The 21,649-nt window shown below is 40.9% G+C and overlaps 1 protein-coding gene across 1 annotated transcript in view; it reads left to right on the forward strand.

Moving 5' to 3' along the window:
- The first annotated feature begins 2,784 nt into the window (after positions 1–2,784).
- Positions 2,785–21,649, forward strand: part of LOC147320477 (sodium/potassium/calcium exchanger 3) — a 41,191-nt gene continuing 22,326 nt past the window's right edge. The window contains exons 1-5 of the mRNA XM_086308500.1: positions 2,785–3,251; positions 10,092–10,208; positions 20,838–20,914; positions 21,090–21,164; positions 21,264–21,348. Of these exons, the coding sequence (XP_086164626.1) occupies positions 3,149–3,251; positions 10,092–10,208; positions 20,838–20,914; positions 21,090–21,164; positions 21,264–21,348 (457 nt within the window). The 5' untranslated portion in view covers positions 2,785–3,148. The remainder of the gene's footprint in view (positions 3,252–10,091; positions 10,209–20,837; positions 20,915–21,089; positions 21,165–21,263; positions 21,349–21,649) is intronic.

Here is a 21,649-nt window from a genome sequence, read left to right on the forward strand (position 1 = left end):
TCTACTCATAATTACAGGACACGAATGTAAAAGCTTTTTATGCAAGGAAACCAAGGGAATGTGCACTTTCTGTCCTCAGAAAGTGAGGACAGTGAGCTTTCAGGGAGTGACAGTGAAGTAGAGGAGTGGATCCCTGAATGAGGTTTGAGGGACACTTAGGAGCTCAGGGGTCAGGGGTCAGTTGGTAAAGTAACTGTGTCTGTGTGTGTGTTAGTGCCCACATAGCAAGCAGGTCTGGCCAGGATCTGGTATCAAGCTGGCACTTTGAATAATCTGGGAGAGTAGAAAAGCGCTACATAAAAATCAGTCCATTCACCGTCTGAACAGAGTTTCGGCATGTTACTTTTGCACTGTTTTGCATGTTCTGGCACATGTTGTTATTGCATGGCTTGATTAAGGTACACATTATGCTGACATCTGGGGCCAGAGCTGAAACCGTTCTGGGCCAGCACAGGGCCAGCAGTGTGTCTACAACTGGCCCGTGGCTGCACACCACCTACAGATGGCCCACATACCGCAATGAATAACGGCCCTTTGGTGGCCCAGATCAGGTTTGCCAGAGGTAATCCACACATGGGCCAGCACAGGACGACCAGGGTGTCTGAAACTGGCCTTGTGCTGGCCCATGTGTGGGCCACCTCTGGCAAACCAGGTCTGGGCCACCAAAGGGCCATCATTCTTTGCGGTATGTGGGCCATGTGTAAGCACATTGTGTGGGCCTGATCCCTGCCATACCAATATTGCTGTGTGGGTGTCAGTGTGTGTGGTCATGTATTACTTATTGTTGTGGGGACACAAATTTGTTTACACACTCAAATTGTGAGGTCTCGCCTACTTTATGGAGACAAATTGCAAGATAAATCATTCAATTTTAGGGTGAAGGCTTGAGTCAGGGTTAGGGTAAGGTTCAGGCAGGGACTTGTAATGGGTAGAGTCAGGATAAATCTCCAGAAAATTAATGTAAGTTAATGTAATGTCCCCAAAAGTGATGGAAACACAACGTGTGTGTGTGCGTGCGCGCACGTGCATGGGGTTAGGGTCAAATGTTGGATGTATTTTGGTGTTTTATTGTTTTGTGAAATATTTACATTGTTTATTTGTTGTTTATTTATTTGTTCTTTCTTGTTGTACTAATACAACTTATTATAGAATAACTTGGCATTTTACTACCCTTGTTGCACAGTGTTGCCTTGAAGCAACAAACCAATATCTGTTTGGGGGGGGGGAGGGTGTCAAATTTTATGATTGATATATTATTAGGGACCCTAAAGCTCCCCCAAAATAGGGAGAAATATTTTTTTCCCCCAAAATTAAAAAGTCATGCAGTAGAGGGTTTTTTAAGGCAATTGTTGTTGTGATTTGGTGTAATATAAAGAAAACTGAATTGAATTAAATGTTTAATTTAAATTTCACAAATAGCTCCTTCAAAGTATATATGTTCATACTGTATGTTTTCTCTTTCTCATTATGTTTTTCTCCTCCTCCACCACTCCTCTCTCTCCTCCTTCACTTCCACTTTATCCTTTTCCTCCTCACTTCAAGCCTCATCTCCTGAGCTGAAGACAGAGCTCTAATACACAAAAATGTGCATAAACATGTTTATTCATTCCCAATATTGTTGCAGTTTCTTGCAACCTTGATGTATCTGGACAGCTGACAATGAGCTGGCTAGACAACGACAACAGCTGGTTATAAGTTAGCACTAAATGTTAACTTATATAAGTTAGCCTAACAACTAATGTTAGGCTTGAGTGTCATAAAAAAGGACACTTTCCCTCTAATAAACAGTTTGATTATATTCTCACATCTTAAGAGAGTTTATTCACTAAGTATTCAAGTCTGAAAATGTTATATCCACTTCAAAGAAGGCTAACAGCAGCTAACAGCAGCAAAAACTGCAGCGCTTACTAACAGAAAAAGATGTCCTCAACAACTGACCTCAGTATTGCTGCCACTGATCAGAAGGGAACTTATTTGACTAATTGAGTTGTATCGGACTCCTTTCACAAAGATTTACATCCTCCTAGCGTAAATAGACATGGACACTGGCTGAATAAACAGCAGACCTAAAGCCTACATTCACGAGATTTGTTTTTTCTAGAGCGACTACAGTAGATAAGATTATGTAACTGAACTGAGAGGAAAACAGAATTCAGTTGACTGCAATCTGCAATCTACTGACATCTAGTGGTGAAATTTTCCACACTGTACCTTTAAAGAAAAATAATTGAATGTACTGAATATGCGATGTGTTTGTTTCTTCACTTGTTATTATTAGAATGTGTTAAATTTGTTGTAACTTCTGCTGCTCTCTTTGCCAGGTCTCTCTTTAAAAAGAGATGCACTAAGGTCAGGTTATCTTCTGTTTTAAGGTTGTTGTTTTTTTTGCACATTTCAAATTATAAACAAGTACAAGAAAGAAAATATTTAGAGCCGCTTCAAGGTTCCCTGGATGTGAAAGCGATTATTTAAAATACTGTAACGCATTCGGCTCCAGTTTCCATCATTCCCCGCTTTGCACCCCTGTAATTAGGTGAACCAGGTGCGCTCAGCCAATCAGGTGTAGACAGAGCATTGCCCCAGGGGAAGTTAAATCATACAGTTCTTCTGGAGAGGTGTCCGTCACACCTTGCAGTGTTTTTCTTTAATAAGCCACAGCTTGCAGCTCGGAAAAGTGGAAATATCAACCACATGTCATCTGCTCGACATCGGCTGCGTTTGTCGTCGCCTGGTGGCCGCACGGGGGAAGCCCACAGCGTGAGCAGACAGGCAGAGTGAAGGCACACAGGGCTCAGACAGAGCATGTCGCCTCCTGTTGCTGCAGCTCACTGTGGGATCTGCTGTCGACCTTTCACACTGTACACATGAAGGCGGAAAGCTTTTTTGCGCCTCTCCTCGCTATGTGCGACCCGGACCTTTGGATGAGTTTACCAGCAAAACGTCTCCTCTGAGCCTGGAGGGGGGGAAATAAAAAAAAACGGGTTTGTCGTTTGCGGGGATTTTCTTTTTTTGACACAACTTGTCAGAGAAGTCGTTTTCTGCTCCTGCTACTGCTGGCGGTTTGTTCGGAGCTTCTTGCGGTGTAAAAGTGTGAAACAAGTAAAAGAGAGCAACAGATGTTTCTGGTGGATATGCGGCCGGCTGAGGAATGAAAGCAGCAGCGAGGCACCGGCGGCCCTTCCAGCGGTTCTGCTGCTGTGGAGTCGGGCTGGTCGCCGTCATTTGGCTCGCGCAGGTCATCCAGGCACCAGGTGAGACCTTAATATAGACACAGAGGCTGAGCGCGCCTGCGTGCGTCTACTCTATAAATCCGTACAAATATCAGCTGTAGGATATCTCGTAAGATTGAAATAAAATGTAAAACACATTCTTTCTCTTCACATTCGCAGTATAATGAATCTGACTTTCCACGCATGTGTGTTTGCTCTCAAGAATGAGAAATGCCGCTGCTGTGCCCACTTAGATGCTAAATTATTATTATCTCGTTCTTATATAAAGATTTATGATGATTAATTCTCTGCATCCTGGCAGTGAGGAGGAGAAACCAGAAGGAAATTGTTTAAAAACGCGCACACACGCACTTAGATGTGTATTAAGGTAGTGCTTCTCTCAACTAAAGCCACATGAAACTAGTAGAAACGCTGCATAATTCATGTGTTTGTCTTCGAGAAAAAATAAAGATGTATGTATTACATATGTATACCTGTGGTACAGCTGCAGATGCACGTGTGTAGAAATACATGTACATTATTCCAACACTTAACGGTGATGAATAAGTAGGAGAGCAGGCAGGTGCGCACTGGATTGATTGTCAAGTCACCCTGAGGGAAGGTGACAGTTTGATGATTACATAAAGCAGTGACAAACTGTGGCATGTTTAAATCCAATCACTGCGGATAAGGTCACTTATGGGTTGGGCGTTCAATTTATATTACATCTTCATCTCTGAAGAATTACTGTATACAACAGGGCATGTTTAATTTTTTGGGGCATATTTGCCTTATCCCCAAATAGACCGCCTGCCCTGTTAGTGTCCTCCTGTTCCCGAAAGCGGCGAACATGGTTTTCAGTGGAGTGTTGTTAATTAATAGTTAAATTAATCAAATTTGTCTCGGTTCGTTTCTTTTGGCAACATGTGACATAACTCATATCCCCTAGGACTGATGCCTGCAGCCTCCAGGGTAAAATAAACTTACATCTATAAAAGGACATGTAGTGAAGGAAATGTCACATAAGTAACCGGCTTTATAATTTGTGTATACACACACACACACACACACACACACACACACACACACACAAACCTCCATCTTTATGTGCTTCCGTCTCCTTAAAACACAACCCCTCTAAGATTATGCGACACTTCCAGTTGTATCAGTAGCCGCTAAGTTAGATGCGTTATTCTCATCTAACAGCATTGCACCTAAAGGCATCACCCCACCCCCTCACCCTTGTCCTCCTCCAGCTCATCATCATCCCCTCATCGCCTTTGCTGATGTGATCCCTCGCTGTCACGCACACTCATCAGCACCAGCATCACCAACTGCGTTGCACCCCTCTGCCACCCTTTGTTCAGATAAATATTTGAATAGGTGAACTTTTTGTTCCATCACTAGTGTTTTGTTTTTTTTTACCTTTGGGCTTCATCCCAGTAGCACAGGACATCCTTGGTGGAAGAGTGTCCTTCTGAATGAGCCGTGTCATTAATATTTATACTTCACCTTTAAATTATGAGTGTGCCCATCAGCTCTGAAGAGGGTTTCCGAACTGAGACCAAGGCTGCTCAACTTAAAACCATATAAAAGCACAAAGCGCTGGGCAAAGCATGTGTCCTGCTGTTTGTAATGATGACAGGCAGGTTACTCTCACAATAGTTGGAAAATATTACACATACTGTAGCATCCTGAATACCACTGCTCCGTTAACCATTTATGGATGTGTAGCTCTGTTACTATCAGTCTGATACTGGGGTGGGGAAAAGAGAAGCTTTACATTAAGGATTGGGAGAATGCATTACAATCCAAAGCAAACTGTTGTCAAGTATTTCTGTGCAAAATCATGTTTACTGTGATTTTTGCCAAAGAAAAAGATTAATGGTAAAATATTTTTATTCACCTGTATTTTTATTTTTATTCCTATTTATTCTATTTATCCCCTTCGTATATTTTATTTATATTGTCTCTGTATTTATATATATGTGTGTGTGTGTGTGTGTGTGTGTGTATATATATATATATATATATATATATATATATATATATATATATATATTATTCTGTAACTCTGTAACTTCTGTCGGTGCTGTGCTTTTTTGGAAATCGAATTTCCCAGAGGAACCCACCCGAGGGATTAATAAAGTTCTATCTAATCTAATCTAATCTAATCTATTCATTGTTTTTAAGCAATGCAAAACACAAGAAACACCCTTCGGACACCAATATTACCACATGAGCAAGACACTTCCAACATGGGAGCTCATCTCAGTTTCTGGGAAGATGTAAAAAAGCTTAGCAGGTTTAGTGAACGTTAATCTTTTTCACATTTTTCTGTCAACTTTGCAGAAGTAAACATAATATGAAAGCAAAGTACACACATGGCTGTACCAATACTGCTAATTTATATAACCAGCAGATATGAGGCAACTTTGGGATCATTTGGAGCTGTGTTTGCATCTACCTGATAAAATTCAGCGTATATGTGAACTTTTAATAGTACCAAGTTTCTGTAAAGTGAAACACACATTTTGCCCATGTTGCTGGGCATCTACCGCACGTTCGCAGATGAACCCACGGCTGATAAGAGCACTGAGAATCAACCAATCAATTTTTTTAAAGCTGCATAAACCTGACAAAATGCTCCCGAGTCCCTCCACATGAAATCTTCATGCTTTTCCTTAAACATCTGCATGAAGATTACAGTGACACATCCACGTATGTAGATCTCGAAAGATTGAACAGCTCAAGTATTTGGATCTTTTACGTAAGTAAAGGTAGCAGTACTACAGTGTAAACACAGATAGTAATGTTGCTGCTCACACAAAATAACGGTGACATTTTAGGATAGGAACATTGTGCACACGTCCAGATGCCTGTCGTTGAGGTACGTAGAAAGGTTTGGCACGTGTTCTTCTGTTATAAAAAATACTCATCATCCATGATTTGTTCCCAACTGTCCGACTCTAAAATGTCTCCACACTTGTTTTAAATGTTTGATTTGGTATTGTCTGCACTCAGATGTTAATCAAAATGTGGCTGAGGTATAATTCAGGTCAAATTTAATGTTTATCAGCTCTTTGTTTAGCGACACAGGACACTTACTAAATGTGCAGTGTGAATGTCAAAGAGACCCAGAGGACTACAGCGTTATCTATGTGGAAACATGGCAGTGTTTCTGTGTAGATAACAGTGTTTCCATGAGAAGATTGGACTGCAGATTCCCCCCCACACACACACAGACGTTTTACCTGTATTGCTACCTTTTGAGGATTTCACTGTCAGGCACATTTAATACTGCAGACTGCTGTCTGTCTGGCCTTGTGGAGGCAGTGAAGGTGTTTGGGGTTCGATCTCAAGAAGCCAGCCTGTCAGTCATTGTGTGATTGATGGCATCAAATGTCTTGTTTCCGCCAAAGATGGCGATACTACTAGGTTTTCAGAGAGGAAAAGAAGATGGCGTAGGGCCTTGTTCATCTGTATCTTAAATAACACATTGTTGTTTCAAGTCAGACAAAGGGAGGAAAAAAGAAGCTTTAAAGGTTTGTATGGTAGTTAGACCATTAATCCCAGTTTAGCACAAGTTACAAAAAGATTCCGAATATTTGATTTCTTCATCACATTAAGACTAAAAACAAAAGTAAACAAAAGAAATCATAAATTATGCGGACATAACTTGCTTGGACCTTCCCACAGTCTGCACTGCCATACAGTGAGTTATGACCAAAATTATGTATTTAAAGGTTATGTGTTTATACTGGGCCATTTCTCAGCAGGATTAAGGTATTTCCATTCAAACACCTCATTTCTTGTTCCATCAGCTTTCATCACTGATCAGTCTGGTTCCTTATTCCTTTGTTTACATGTAAATGTTACTAACAACTTTACTGTTACAGTAGATAATACTGTAACAGTAAAGTTGTCCAAATTTGACACCATTGATCATTAAGGTAAAAAGCACCTTCACACTGCGTTCTTAATGCGTGGAAAGTGTGTGCATGTGTAATTTCTGTTACAAAACTTGTAACTTCAAGGATGTCTTTAAAAAAACGTTAAAAAAAAATGAAACACTGGAATATTGAGGTTTAGCACCTTAGAAAACTTTACAATATAGTGCATTGAAAACTCTGTCCATGTAGTTGGAATGTGAAAATCTAAAGTGATAAATTCAGAGGCTAAATCATTTTTTAATCAGTGTTTGTTTGATTTAATTAAAGTTAGAAAAAAATTTGGTTTTAGTTATATGAATGCTTATATTTAAAGTTATATGCGCTCATTGGCTGCTTTGTTAGGTTCACCCATTCAACTGCTTGTCGGCCAATCACATGACACCAACTCAGTGTACTTAGAATGCTTTGAAAAAGAGAAAGTATCCAGTGAGCTGCAGGTCTCTGGGCTAAAATACCCTGTTGATCTCAGAGGTCAGAGGAGAATGACCAGATTAACTCAAATAACTGCTTGTTACAACCAAGGTATGCAGAAGAGCATCTCTGAACACGCAACACATTAAACCTTGAAGCAGCTAGGCTACGGTAGAAGACCACAGCACATGCCACTCATGTCAGCTACAAACAAAAACACTAAGGCTACAACTCACACACAGGCTCACCAGAATTGGACAGCAGAAGATTAGAAAAGTGTTGCATGGTCTGATGAGTCTCAATTTTCTGCTGCCACATTCAGATGGTAGGATAAACATGAAAACATGGATCTATCCTGCCTTGTATCAACAGATCGTGCTGCTGGTTGTGGTGTAATGTAGTGGGGAATATTTTCCTATCACACTCTGGGCCCGCTTCTTATTGTTTAAACACCACAGAGTACTGTTGCTGCACACGTCCATCCCTTTATGACCACAGTGTACCCTCCTGTGTACCATCACGTACAGTGTATATAAGATTTCTGTAGTTACTGGACATTACACCAGCCTAATAAAAGGTCTATTTTTAGTTCATTTGTTTGCATTTGGTACCTCAGCACTCCTACACTCCATAACTCGTGACACTTTTGTTAGACCTGATTGTTTTATGATGTGCGTTTGATTTGATGCCCTAGTAAACTACTTAGCAGGGTAGATTTTGAAGCTTGCTTAATTATTATTGATTTGATGATTTTAAAAGCATACTTTTATAAAGAATTATTGACCATGTACATCTTTTTTCCTATAATATAAACCTATGTAAAATTCATAGGTTTTTCTTCAAGGTTTATCTAACCTGGCTAATCAACCTTGTGTATCATCCTGTATTCTTCCAGCAAAATAATGCGCTGTGTCACTAAGCTCAGATAATCTCAAAGTGGTTTCCTGAACATGACAATGAGTTCAGTGTACTCAAATGGCCTCCACAGTCACCAGATATTAATCCAATATAGCACCTTTGGGATGTGGAGGAGCAAGCAATGAATAAGCAGCTGTGTGGCTAAAATCTCAGAGGAATGTTTCCAACACCTTGTTGAATCTATTTATGAAGACAAAAGGGAATCCAACCCAATACCAGCGAGGTGTTTCTAATAAAGTGGCGAGTGAGTGTATTTTTCCCCACACTGGAAGCTATTGCTTATTCAGTGTTAAAGATAAAACTGATATTTGCTTTCTGGTAAGGAGGTGTGACAGTGTTTCGATTAATCAACAGACAAATTAATTAGTTCGGCTTTTAAAATATCTACTCTTCAAAACCCAGATATATGATACAGTTAGTCAAACAGCCATGATGTGTGCAGATCATAGCATGTTGAGATTACAGGAATAAACATCACGTATTTATGTCTCCTTTTTTTAATGAGCTAAAATGTTGGTTTAGGCATTTATAGATGTGTCCCAGTGAGACATGTGAAACGCGGTACAGAGCCATCTGTGGCAGAAACCTATTTGAATTTCACACGAGGCGAGCTCCTCTTGATACCTCAACATGAAAGCCTTCACGTCTCTTCTCAGCCTCGACCGCTGCCCTCGTGAAATGGGCTCATTGAGCTGTAAGGTACAAAGGGACACGACAGCACCCGGCAATCACGAAATGCATCAGAGGCAGACGCCGAGAGGCCTCATAATAAAAGGACGGCGTGTAGTAGAGAGCGTAATAACTCCCTCGCTATCTTCTCAGCCTGTAGTGGAAAGCTCTCAGTGGGTGGTGGTGGAGAAGGAGATCTGTATATATATATATTTATATATTTTTTTTTTCCATATATATAGATTGTAGAGGCAGATTTATCTGATGGGACTTATTCAGCTGTCGCTCTGCCAAAGCTATAAAAGGAAACCCACACATTTCAACTGTTGAGGAATAAAATACACAACAGAAATAGACACTGTAAAGATTTCAGCACTGATGGCTGAGAAATAGTGAACATGCTGTTATCTCCCACAGACAGAAACACAACGCTACAGTGTGATTATTTATTTATTTGTTTTTTGTTGGACCCCCCAAAAAACCCTCACATTGGAAATTACAGTAAGATTGCTTGTCCAGCTTTCGAATTCATCAATACAGAAAAAAAATGATGGTGTTGGTAAAAACAGTTTTTAGGCAGCACACACACAGCTCTGAGAAATTGCGACAGGTATTTTAATTCAGCTAATTATTTTCGTTATGGCCTCTGATTATTTCGTTTTAATTTTGGTTTTTAAAAATCCAGTAATTGTTACAGGTGAGAGATGTAAACCAGCAAGTGTTTGACATTTTTGCTTGAAAAGATCAATAAGCAGTTTGTCCTGTCGTCGGCTAATTAAAGAAACAATCCATCCACATGCAGTGCAAAACATTAGTGAGAATAGTTTTTGGTATTGACTCTAAATCAAAGCACCTTCTGAATCTGGAGTCCTGTGAGGCCTGTTCATTTGGCTGCTTTTGCACTAAAATGGCTCGTGTTGTTTTGCAACAGAGACAGAGTCTTTGGGGTTTCAGCCAGGCGTGAATGGTGAGACGCTACAATGGACACGAAGGTTAATGCAGGAGAACTCAGACAACCAGAGCCTGGATCTGGATCAGCCCCGAGCAGGTGAGTCACCATTCTTTTCCTAAATAGATGCCGCTTGTTTCTCCAGGACACACCAGCAAGCTCCACAACACTGTCTGTACTTCCTTCCACTTATTCCACGTAGATAATGCCTTAAAAAAACCCCTATATGCTCTGTAACAGTGAATTTTTACATTTTCTTAAAACTGAAATAAAACAGTTTTATACACTGAGGCAGTCATTAGTTAGGAATATAGAGAGCAAGCTATGCTGTCTGATTGTGTATGAGGGCGCCCGCCCCACCTGAACAGTGACCACCACCACCTCTGATTCTCCTGCTCCCTGGAATTCCCACTTTTCCACCTGCAGGTGCATATTTGTATTGGCAACTGGATCTCCTAAGATGAAGTAGCAGGGAGCCAAAACTTGTAGGAAGTACAGGTTGTTGGCATTTATTGTAATTTGTTCAAACAAAAACATGGCTTTTCAATGAGCTGTGTGCCAGCACATGATTCTACGCACCACAGTTCAAGTCATCTGAGACAAATGTTCTCCCAGACTTCTTGGGATGTTACAGTTGTGCTCTGTGTTGAAAGTGTGACCCCCTCTTTTGGTGTGGACACTCCCTGATCTTTCAGGTGCAAGTTTGAACCCTGTGTTGAAGTCACAGGAGGTCAGAAGAGGACTTCAAGGAAGCAACCCACAGTGGTGGCTGTGTGTTACTGCAAAAGCCAAATTTATTTGGGGTTACGGATTTTGTTTGGTTATTTACAGGCACAGTCTCTGATCTGATTTATAGTGTGGTTCAGCAGTTATTGCCTGATGGGAGTTCTTATGTATGTGTGTGTGTGTGTGTGTGTGTGTGTGTGTGTGTGTGTGTGTGTGTGTGTGTGTGTGTGTGTGTGTGTGTGTACGCAGGTAAAAAAAAGAAGTCTACTAGAGATGTGCTTCTCCCCTGCAGGTGAACTGAAAGGTCACAAAGAGTAGGCATTGTGTTTGCTGTCATGAGTGTGTAGTTTGCGTGTCAAGCTCGTGCACTGAAAAGAGGAGATGGATGAAGCCCATAAGAAGACCGGCAGAGTGAAGATCCGATTAGATTTTCTGAGGTAGTCTGTCTCTAACAAATGCCCAGTTACTTTCTTTGCTTCCTTAGCTTTGGTCGGCCCTGAACGCTTCGGATGGATTCTAACTGCCCTTCATGAAATTATTACTGAGACATGCAGCCGCTGAGCAGCCGTAGTGGGACTTCTGCTTCTCTGGTTCTCAGGCTGATTAGCTGGCTGGCTGACATGAGCTGCATTCATCACAGCTGACACTTTTATTATTAAAAATTCAGATCGGAGAGGAAATCTCTTCATTGTTGTGCGGGGAGAATAGCACAGAGTAGATAAAATAACACGGCTGCTCAATGAAAAATCTGTTGCCCTTCTGATAGAATACAATTGAGTATCTCTGTATCATTTGCATTCCCTCTATGGCTGTTCTAATATTAGGCTGTCAGTCACAATTCTGTATTGTATGCAAACTGAACAGTTATTGTTGGAAGCTGAGGACAAAATTTCAAGCTTGGTCTTTGGGCAAGTTATGCTAATAATATTCCATGCAAATGGCCTGCCAAGACCACACTCCTCACTAAATGCCACCCAAAACCTGTTCTGCCTAATCTGGATGTGCAGCTTAAAAATACAGAAACACAGTACAGGGACATGAGTATTGGGCCACACCTCTTCATCTTTGAATTCAGGCGTCATTGCCACAGGTGTATAGGGTCAAGCACCTGGTCATGCAGTCTGCCTTCACAAACGTTTGCAGAAGAACGAGTTGTTGTTAAAGAGCTCACTGAATTTGAGCGTGTTGCTGTAATAGGATGCCACAGTTACAACAAGTGAGTTTGTGAAATTTCTTCTCTCCTTGCCCGAGGAGTTCAAGCGCTCCTCGGGTAATGACATCTGCACAAAACCTGTGCCGACCAGGGGCAAGACTGCTCCTCTGAAGCCATGTTGAAACACCTCTAAGCAGCAATTCGGGAAATTATTTTGAAGCAGTAATTTAAGATAAAAACAATATACCACCAATCATCGTCTATTTATTTTAGAATGTCTCTGCAAATCCACAATAAGTGCAAAATCTCATCTTAAATAACCCGTCGGTATTTATAGCCTCCAGATTGATAGTTAACCATGCCTTCATCCCAGGCTGTCAGAATTAATCAACGCCGCCAGGAGACACGCACCCATTTTACATATAAGGAAAAAAATGATTTTAATTGATTTTTTTTTCTGTTGCGTGATGATGAAAACAGATATACAGGTGAGATACAGCTAGCTCACTGTCCCTCAGTCTGCCACACACCACAGCAGAGGTGCTCATACTTCGCACTCCTGAGATAAAATAATGAGATTCGTTGTATCTCCACCCCAGTGCTCCATTTGTAACCAGTTTTATGTTTTTTTTAATCTGATGACACATGACCTTTATTGAGTTCCTGGCTGCAAACAGATTTCCCTCATTATCTCTTACAAAGGCACAAGTGCACATGGGGAAGCTGTGCTAATAGACTGGAGACATGAAGATGTAAAAAGGCTGGACAGGTAGTATAAGGCACAGCAGTGAGCACGGCCCGAGCCTCAGGTTGCAGTCCTCCTTCTCAGCCAGCCGCTTGACAGCGATTGCATAATCTGGAGTGTGATTAAAAACCCTGCCCTGGACCTCGGGGGATATTATCTCGGGGATTGCACAGTAACGTTCAGCCCTCCGGCTCTCTTTTCATCCCTCTGCTTCTTAGCAAGATGGAGACGGTGTGATCCGGCTTCAGCTGACAAGCCTCGAGGAGACTGTGGTTGCTAGGCAACTGAATGCTAAATTTTGAAACCCAGACAATTCAGTCTTTCAAGCATTAAAAGTGCAAAGAGCTAAAAATAGACAGCTGGCCTCGGGTGGGGGTTTAGGGTTCAAAGAATCCAAACGATGTAAATGAAGTAAATGGCTCAGGGTGCGTTGTTGTCGAGGTTTGTTATGTTTGTTTTGGCAAGCAACAGTCGGCTTAGAATAGTATTTTTCCACAGCCATTTTTGGAGAGTTTTTTTTCAAGAGGGAGGAAGTGTTGAGAAAGAAAAACTGGCTGATAATCCAACTCAAATTGTCTTCGAATGGTCCTGGACTGTTATCAGGGCGCTTACATTATACAGTCGCTAATGAAACTGGAGAAGAAGCTTTGCAAAACAGCAGATATGGGTCCTTGTTCCAGTTCATATTCTGTCCATTAAATACTCAGCGTTTTAGGGCTGAAAGTATGTTTATCACATTCTCCTTTAAAAGGAGCTGTTTATGTTTCAAATCAAATTTGCATGTATCCCTTCAAGTCTGCAGAGCCATTTATCCATCTGGAGTGCTCTTGAAGTTGCTCAGTTTTGGAGATGTTGACTGCAAGAAAGTTGTCTCCTTACATTATTTGAAACTTGGTAGATACTTACAGGCATATTTACATTCTCACATGAATACTGTGTAAGTATATTCGATTGTACACCATAACTGCTTACTTATATACATGCTTAATTACTTACATACTTACTGGCATATATAATGGATTAATAGCTTACTTACATGCTTACTTACACAGATACATACATAGTTAGATGCCTACTTACATATATACATAGATGCTTGCATACTTGCTGAAATACATACTTAACCCTTTGAAGCCTGAAACACGAAATAATAATTCTAATTTTTTTAATTCTAGTTTAAAAAATATATATGAATGAGTTTTCATTTGTAGTATATTTGCTACATCAAGCATTTTCTGACGCATTGTAAAACATGCAGTGTACACGTACACTGCACGTTGTAGGAACAAGGAACAAGGAACCATGTCGGTTTTTGGGGGAGAAAAAAAATTACATTGATGATAGAAGTGTCATGAAGTCTCAGAAACAAAAACCCATGTATCAAATATGGTGTACTTGGCTTTAAAAGGGTTATTTTCGTACTTGAATATTACATATAGTGACATACTTACTTATTTGCTTGTTTACTTGCTTCATTAATGTCAAGAAAAGTTATCATATTTCCTTTCATAAAAGCAGTACCTACCTAGTACCTAAAAAAAACAAACACTCAGTCCTTGTTAGCAGCTTTGTGTCTTTGTGCTGAGCTACAATCACCAACCATAGGAAGTGTGCAGTGAGCTAACAGTGCTGCTCAGCTCAGAGGAACTCACAGGGCTCTAGACTAACCTTCTGCCACAGTTGCATTGGTGCGCCCAACTTTATTAACTGCATTGCTTAACCCCACTGTTTTACATGTTCACTATTCGCTGTCCATACAGACAAGATTGATTTATAAATGATTAACTAACAATCTTGTCAACACAAAGTTCTTTATTTGGAGCACAGTTCTAAAAGAAAGATAAGTTACTCAAAAAGTGCTTGTGCTTAAAGTGTGTTGGCACTCTTTGGCAATATTGTAGACAATGTTAAACTCACATCGGCCTCCTCTGACGACCTCTTCTCACCAGCGCTGAAAGGCAGCGGGGAGAGGGGACTCTTGCATTTATCATGGCATTTAATGTGTTTTCTGGACACACTGTGCTTTTTCAGCGTTCAGAGGTTGATGGCTCCGTGTCAGAGCACTGGCTATGAATTTCAGACGGATCAGGGCTTAACTTAACGAAAAAGTCATCTTTTCTCATTACCCACAGCTACATCCACTTCTGTCGGGCCTAGGCTACATAAACACAAAACGAGGACCCAAGGCATCAGAAACTGTGAGTTCTCGGCCTTCAGCACCGATGGTGTGTCCGTGTACGTGCCGTTGGGTGAGAAAGCCGCCATCTCACTGATTCTGATGCGTCGGGTCCGCGCTTTGATTTTATGTCTTTGTGCAGAATCCGTTTACCCGCTCTCATTTGATGTTTTAGCTGTTTGGTGGTTGTTGAAATAGTTTTGTGAGCTTTAACCTGAGATTCTGGCGTTTCTGGCAAAATACATATATAATTAAAAGTGGATTCAGGATTTTATGATTCGATATCGCTTTATTCAAGCTACTCACCTCTCTCTATCCACCTGCACTTTCAAACGAACACTAATGTAGAACTACAGGAATATATTGACCGCGGCCAATCAGAGAGGTCCCACGCCTTTTATCTCTGATTTGTTTAGACCACGATATGGGTATAATGTGTGTTTGTTGTTGACCACACGGAGACTTTCCGAGTTGCGAAGACAAGGTGCAATCTAGGACTTTTTTAGTCGCATCATTGAGAAATTAGGTCGCATATGCAGCCAAAGAGGGCTCTAGAGTGCACTAGAGCCCTCTTTGCATCCTGTCACAAACACATGCCTCCCATAGATAGATGCTGAGTTCTTCACAGTGATGTGGTTGGCTGGTATAGTAGTGCGGAAAGAAAATGGCTCATATATGAAACTGCTCACGTAATGGTTTTACATTTTAGGTCTTCTTTCGAGTTTAGTAACTAGGTCATGATTTCTGGAAAGTCACTGCTGCAGTTTCTCAAACACTTTTTGATGGTTTGAGCACAACAATGTGAATACCATTTACTTTTACTGTAGAGAAGCAAAAGCCACCATCTCTATGCAATGGATAAAATGTACTAAGACCACATTTTACTGTGGGGGTTGACCGGTGTTCTTTTAAAATGACTGATTAATGAGTTTTGTGTTTCTCCTTTGAGTTTATTGTCTTGCTAATGATGCATCGTGTTGTAGTTTTATTGAGCGAACGTACACCCCACAGTTTTCTTTTGTTCTCTGTTATCAGAACAGCGTAAAATGATGTTCAGTGTTTATTGACGCGAAAGGTGGTTGTTGGAGCTTGAAGCCTGCTGCTGTTTCATCAGTTTTGCATTCAATCTGCCTCAAAGGAAAGGGAATCAAAGAACAAATGCATAATTGAATTTACACTACACACCTGGATAAAATATTTATTTTTCTGATTTCTCATGAAAAATGCAGCTGTTTTGCAGAGTTCTCTTTCTCGCGCTCTCTTTGTTTGTGTGTGTGTGTGTGTGAGAGAGAGAGAGTGAAAGAGAGGGCAAGAGACTATACGCCAGCGCCAGTCTGGTTGGTGCATGATATGACTTTACTCAATATGCTTGTCAATACCGTAGCTTGACTCCAGGACGCCCTGCAGACTTACAGATCGATAACATTATCCTATACCGCCCACTGTCCATCCATCGAATCTGCTGAAGCTCCATGGAGGTTTGATTTCTAAAACCTGCAGAATTTGCTCGGCACTGACCTTATGCTTCAAGATCTAATCTGCAGCATGGCCTGTTTTTGATCTGGAGCGAGATAAAATACACATTCAAGAAACAATCTGTCCTCTCACACTGCAGATTTAAAAATAGACTAAGGTTGTCATCTGATGTCATTATGCTGTAAAGTAGCAACTGGTTGATTCGTCCATTCAGTTTGAAATGGAAACATTATTTTATAATGGCTATAAGTCTTGTGGAGGACTCAACTAAAAGCTAATAAAGTTTTATGCTGTAGATTTTCAGTGCGTTGAGAATGGAAGCAGACACATTAGGGTCAACTTGCACTTGTTTCTTTACAAACATGCTAAACCATACCTCCTGGTTTTTATTGTGCTTTAGAGTTAATCTTTAAAATTTATGTGCTGACCTTTTTCTTTAGCGACTTATTTTCAGCTATAAATGATTGCGTTTTCCTTCTATGCCAGTCTCACACTGACAAACTTCAACAAAGCAAAAAATACAACAGCAACTGTTGCTTTAAGGTCAGCATAAATCTCACTGGATAGTCTAGAGCACACAAAGAGTGATGAGTAGATTCATGGCACACAATCAGAGCGTACACCTGTCAGCCACAAGATTAAAACCATCAGTTTTATAGTGTTCAGACAGATTGGCTATGGGAACCTCTGGGGGTGGGGTGGATGGTGGACCAGATCTACCAGTTCTTTTAGGTTCTGTGTTTTGTAGAGTGGCCGGCCATGTGTGGCCAGGAGGTTAGACACCCTAAAAAATGATCTGACTCTGCTGGTGCCGCCCTGCTCTGTCAGCAGTTTGTAGTGTGATAGGGTACATTGTCCTATGAGACAAGGCTGCTGCCATCAGGGAGCACAATTTGGGTGTTTTGGTTTTTAGTTAAACTAAGATCCAGATAAATGCCCAAACCCAAAGTCTGAAGTTGCTGCTCATATGTGGTGTATATAACAGGGGGAAAAATCCTTTGCAAAAAAAGGTTCCAGGTCTTGAATGACCAGCATATCATCAAGTTATTGTTAGTCAGCATACATAGCTCATCTAAATCCTCAGTTGTGTTTTTTTGTTTGTTAATGTGAACAATTTATGTATTTGTATTTATACTGAAATTTGAATTGTCCACCCATAGCATATCATTTGCATTTGTGCATCTGAAAGTAGAGAAATGTTTTGTTGATATGAGCAGTTTCTAATTTGCACATAATCTAAATGATACTCGTCATCTGATATTTCCAATTGGCACAGATCTTGAAACACGTTTGGTGATTAAACATATTTTTGTCATTAAATTGTATCCAGTACAACATATATTTATTATTTCTATAATGTATTGGCCCCTGTTAATATTTTGGAATGATTTGTTTCTCTGATGCGTTGTCCTTTGGACTAGAGGAGAAAGAATGTCCAAAATACACATGTAATTTTTTTAGTTTACAATTTATCACTTGGATTTTATAGAAATAGATCCATACTCAAGGAGATACCTCACTTTATTGAAACATCCTTAATCAAACAGTCATTTATTAATGTTAGTAATATGGTAATGACTTTTTTCCGGTAAAAATTTATATATTTGTTTACTTCAGAAACATCTTGGTGTAGCACAAATAGTAAGGAAACTTGTTGCAGGGTTATTTCTTTGTTGTAGCAATGCTCCTTGGCAATAAATATTATACCATTGGAACACCTGTTCATTTTCCTTTAAATTGAGCCACTTTTAGAAAAAGAAAAATGCGTTTAAGGGTTGAGCAGCAGGGTTGAGCAGCAGAGTTGAGCGTGAGGGTTACGCCCATTAAAAACTTGGCAAATCTTCTCTGTCAATGCCAAACTGCTTATTCTGATATTGACTCTTAATTGGTGTCATGTTTATTGAAGAATCTTCACCAGCTTGAAGTTCCCCTGTGGCACGGGCCCTTTTTAAAAACAGTCAGACATGATATGCTTGGAGTAGACACCAACTAACCACAGGGTCCATGCTCACAGGTGCTGACAATCAGCCTTGATTGGAGCCTGATTGTCAGCACCTGTGGTACCAGAAGCTCAAAAGAAGTGTCAATAGCAGAATAAGCTGAAGATTTGGGTTTTTTTATGGGCAAAACCCACATGCTCAACTCTGCTGCTTAACCCACAAATGTGGCTCTGTTTAACAGGAAATAAACTTCCCAACCGTAAAAGATTTATTACCAAGATGCATTTTTACAACAAAGAAATAATCAGCCAAACACAAATCTCCTTACTTTTTACACTATGTTTATGTACCAGACTTTACAGTTTCATTCATGTTTGTCTTCTGAAAGGTTTAGCTAAAAGAGTTTGTCTATATATCAGTCAGTTTGATTTATAGAGCAATTTTATCCCTAAAGACATGGCTATTGACAGCATTTTCAGGTTTAACTTATTTACGGTGTTTAATAAACCCTTTGAATCTAATATGCCAACAAAATGTAACAAACTACCAACCCACTACATTTCTGTTTAGCAAAAAGGAATAAGTTAATTTTATACCCTACTTAGCTGTAAAGTATTACAAAAGCTGTTTGGTTGTGCTAGTTCAGGCTGTGAAGAAGTCCTTCCTGTCAGCAGTACAATGCATACTCGTGTTTCTGACAGTCTGTCACTTTACCAGCAACCATACAGCGAACTGAACAGATCTGAAGAGAGTCTGTTCTTTAGCAGTGCTGCTTGTGGAGGAGTGCAACAAAGATAAGTGAGCTGCTGTGAACACTGTGACCGACAGAACTGGATCAGAGGTGAATGAGCTGTGGGAGCTTCTTGTGATGCTGGCAATAAAAAACACTGAGCCCAGAGAAATGATATATAGACTATATATATTCTCAGCGTAACCGCACACCAGCACTGCTGTCCACATGTTCCCGAGTGATTAGTAAACTTGTGACTTTACTGCTCTGACGGCGCAGCTGGCTCAAATCCCCTGATTGGGAAAGTTGCAGATGTGCGATCATCTTCGACCCTCTGGTGTTTCCGTTTGTGGCCTTGCACTGTGAGACCACAGCGTAAGATTCTTGGCAAAAGCACATTCAGCAACCTTGAGGAAGCCAGTAGACTGTTTGTGTCTCTTTGTATCTGTGTGCCGTGCCCCCTCCTCCCCCCGCTCTCTCAGACCTCTCCTGAGGGTTTGTTAGGAAAAATAAATATTTTTAGACATTACAGTCCAGAGCTGCTGTCACTTTTTTTTTCTTTCCTTTTTTCATAAACCCTAACCATGGGAAACACATATTCACCTCCCCTTTTCTCACTGCTCTCTCAGTTGCCTTGCCTATGGCTTCCTACTGCCACCCATCAGAAAAAAGCTGCCCCCGGGGAGCAGGTCGCCATAGTAACTACCTTCACCAGAGCAACCCCTCAAAGGGTCCATCTGAGCTACATGTTGAAGCCCCTTCGTTTCCATCCTAATCTGAGAGTTTGTGTGTTAGCACACATGTCCGACAGCTGACAGGCCGCTTGAGAAGGTGCATGAGGAACTGCTTCAAATCCAGCCTCTTTCATTCGTCAGATTGGGTGACAGAAAGTTTACGTGCTAAACCTTGACAGTTTATTGGACGAGCTGTGCCCCGCAGTAACAGCTGGACCACAAAGGAGCTTTTTTACCTCAGCCCGTCCACAAACTCATCTCGCCTCTTAAAAACCATGCACAAGAAGCAGTTCGTGGCACAACAGCAAAAATGCGGAAACGTCACTGCACAAACATTTATCTTTTCAAACTGAACAAATTTCTGTCCCCTTCTTCGGGACCATATGGCCTCCTCCTCCTCTCGATCTCTGCCGCCGCAGAGTCAAAGATCAAATCTCATATCCCTGATCACAGGGGACCCTCTTTTAATCCATGCAATCTGTTGTTCGGTTTCCATGCAGCCGAGGTGCAGCGTGTATCGTGGCGGCTACGCTGTGCTTATTGTGTGCTTGTCGACCCGCTGTTGTCTCACAGAGCAGAAGGGCTATTAATAGCTTCATGCTCCCCAGTAGTTTACATTCATCCAGCTCGGCTCAGAGTTGTAAATTGGAGCTGTACCACACACTCAAGGCTTTCTTTCGCAGTGTCGAGGGAACAGAGGGGAGCTAAGCTGTCATTAACAGTTCTTTTTTTCCCCTTTTTTTTTCTTTAAACTCAAGGGAGGACAGGAAGCAGCTGCCAGTTTCACTTCCACCTCACTTCCTGTCTCATTTGTCACTGCAAAACGAACACTGGGTCTCTGTGATGCTGCAGTTTGTAGCTTGTCTGTCAGAGATCTTACCTGAAATTGGTGATGATGATGATAAAATTATATATTCATTTAAAACGTGTTTACAAATGATGATTAATAAAAATAGTCTTCTGGGTTTTTTTCTTTCTGTTTTTTGTTTTGTTTGCAGGTTTCAGTTTTTAGTTGGCATTTATTTAATAAAACATGTGTACCTTGCAGCCATCCATGAGTTTCCAGAGGACATCTTCACCAAGGAGCAGAGGAAGAATGGGGCCGTGTGTCTCCATGCACTCTGTGTGAGTATTTCTTGCAATGTTGCCTCAAATCTGCACATTTTCCTCTCCATTTATAACCCTGAGTCATGATGCTGACACTTGACATCAATACAGAATAAACGCACACAACAGGACGACATATATAGCTGGTTTATGTTATGTAAAGGCAAAGTGTGTATGGGTCCCTCTCTTCCAGGCCATCTACATGTTCTACGCTCTGGCAATTGTCTGTGATGACTACTTTGTTCCTTCCCTGGAGAAAATATCTGAGGTGAGGAAAACCAGCCCCAGCTGGCCTTCAGATATAAATTTATTGTTTTAAAATATTATTATCGGACTATTCAAACTGTTTTTTAATTTAATTTTCCAGAACCTTCAGCTCAGTGAAGATGTAGCCGGGGCCACATTTATGGCTGCTGGAAGCTCAGCTCCAGAGCTTTTCACCTCTCTCATTGGTTAGTAACCCAGCTAGTCTTAACCAAGTAGCAGCTCTTTCCATTCAGAGAGAGCATGACAACATTTGTTTTCACTGCTTGTCATCAGATTAAATGAGAAAAAGTGATGTTTGTCAGCAGACCGTGCCAAAACCTGGTGAAGTGGAGCATGGGTAAAGAATGGCTTAACTTTCAAAATAAAGCAAAGCTTTTGGGAGAGGATTGGCTCTCTTCAATGCTCTCGTTGTTTCAAAGGTCCTGATCTAAGTAGGTACCGGACATATCCAGGAGATGTCAGCAGAGTCCAGTTTAAAGCAACACA

The sequence above is a fragment of the Aulonocara sp. 'chitande type north' Nkhata Bay genome, linkage group LG10 (genome assembly GCF_057382095.1).
Source record: "Aulonocara sp. 'chitande type north' Nkhata Bay isolate Kocher_YH1m ecotype deep benthic linkage group LG10, A_spYH_male_GT1.1, whole genome shotgun sequence".
NCBI classification, from domain to species: Eukaryota; Metazoa; Chordata; class Actinopteri; order Cichliformes; family Cichlidae; genus Aulonocara; species Aulonocara sp. 'chitande type north' Nkhata Bay.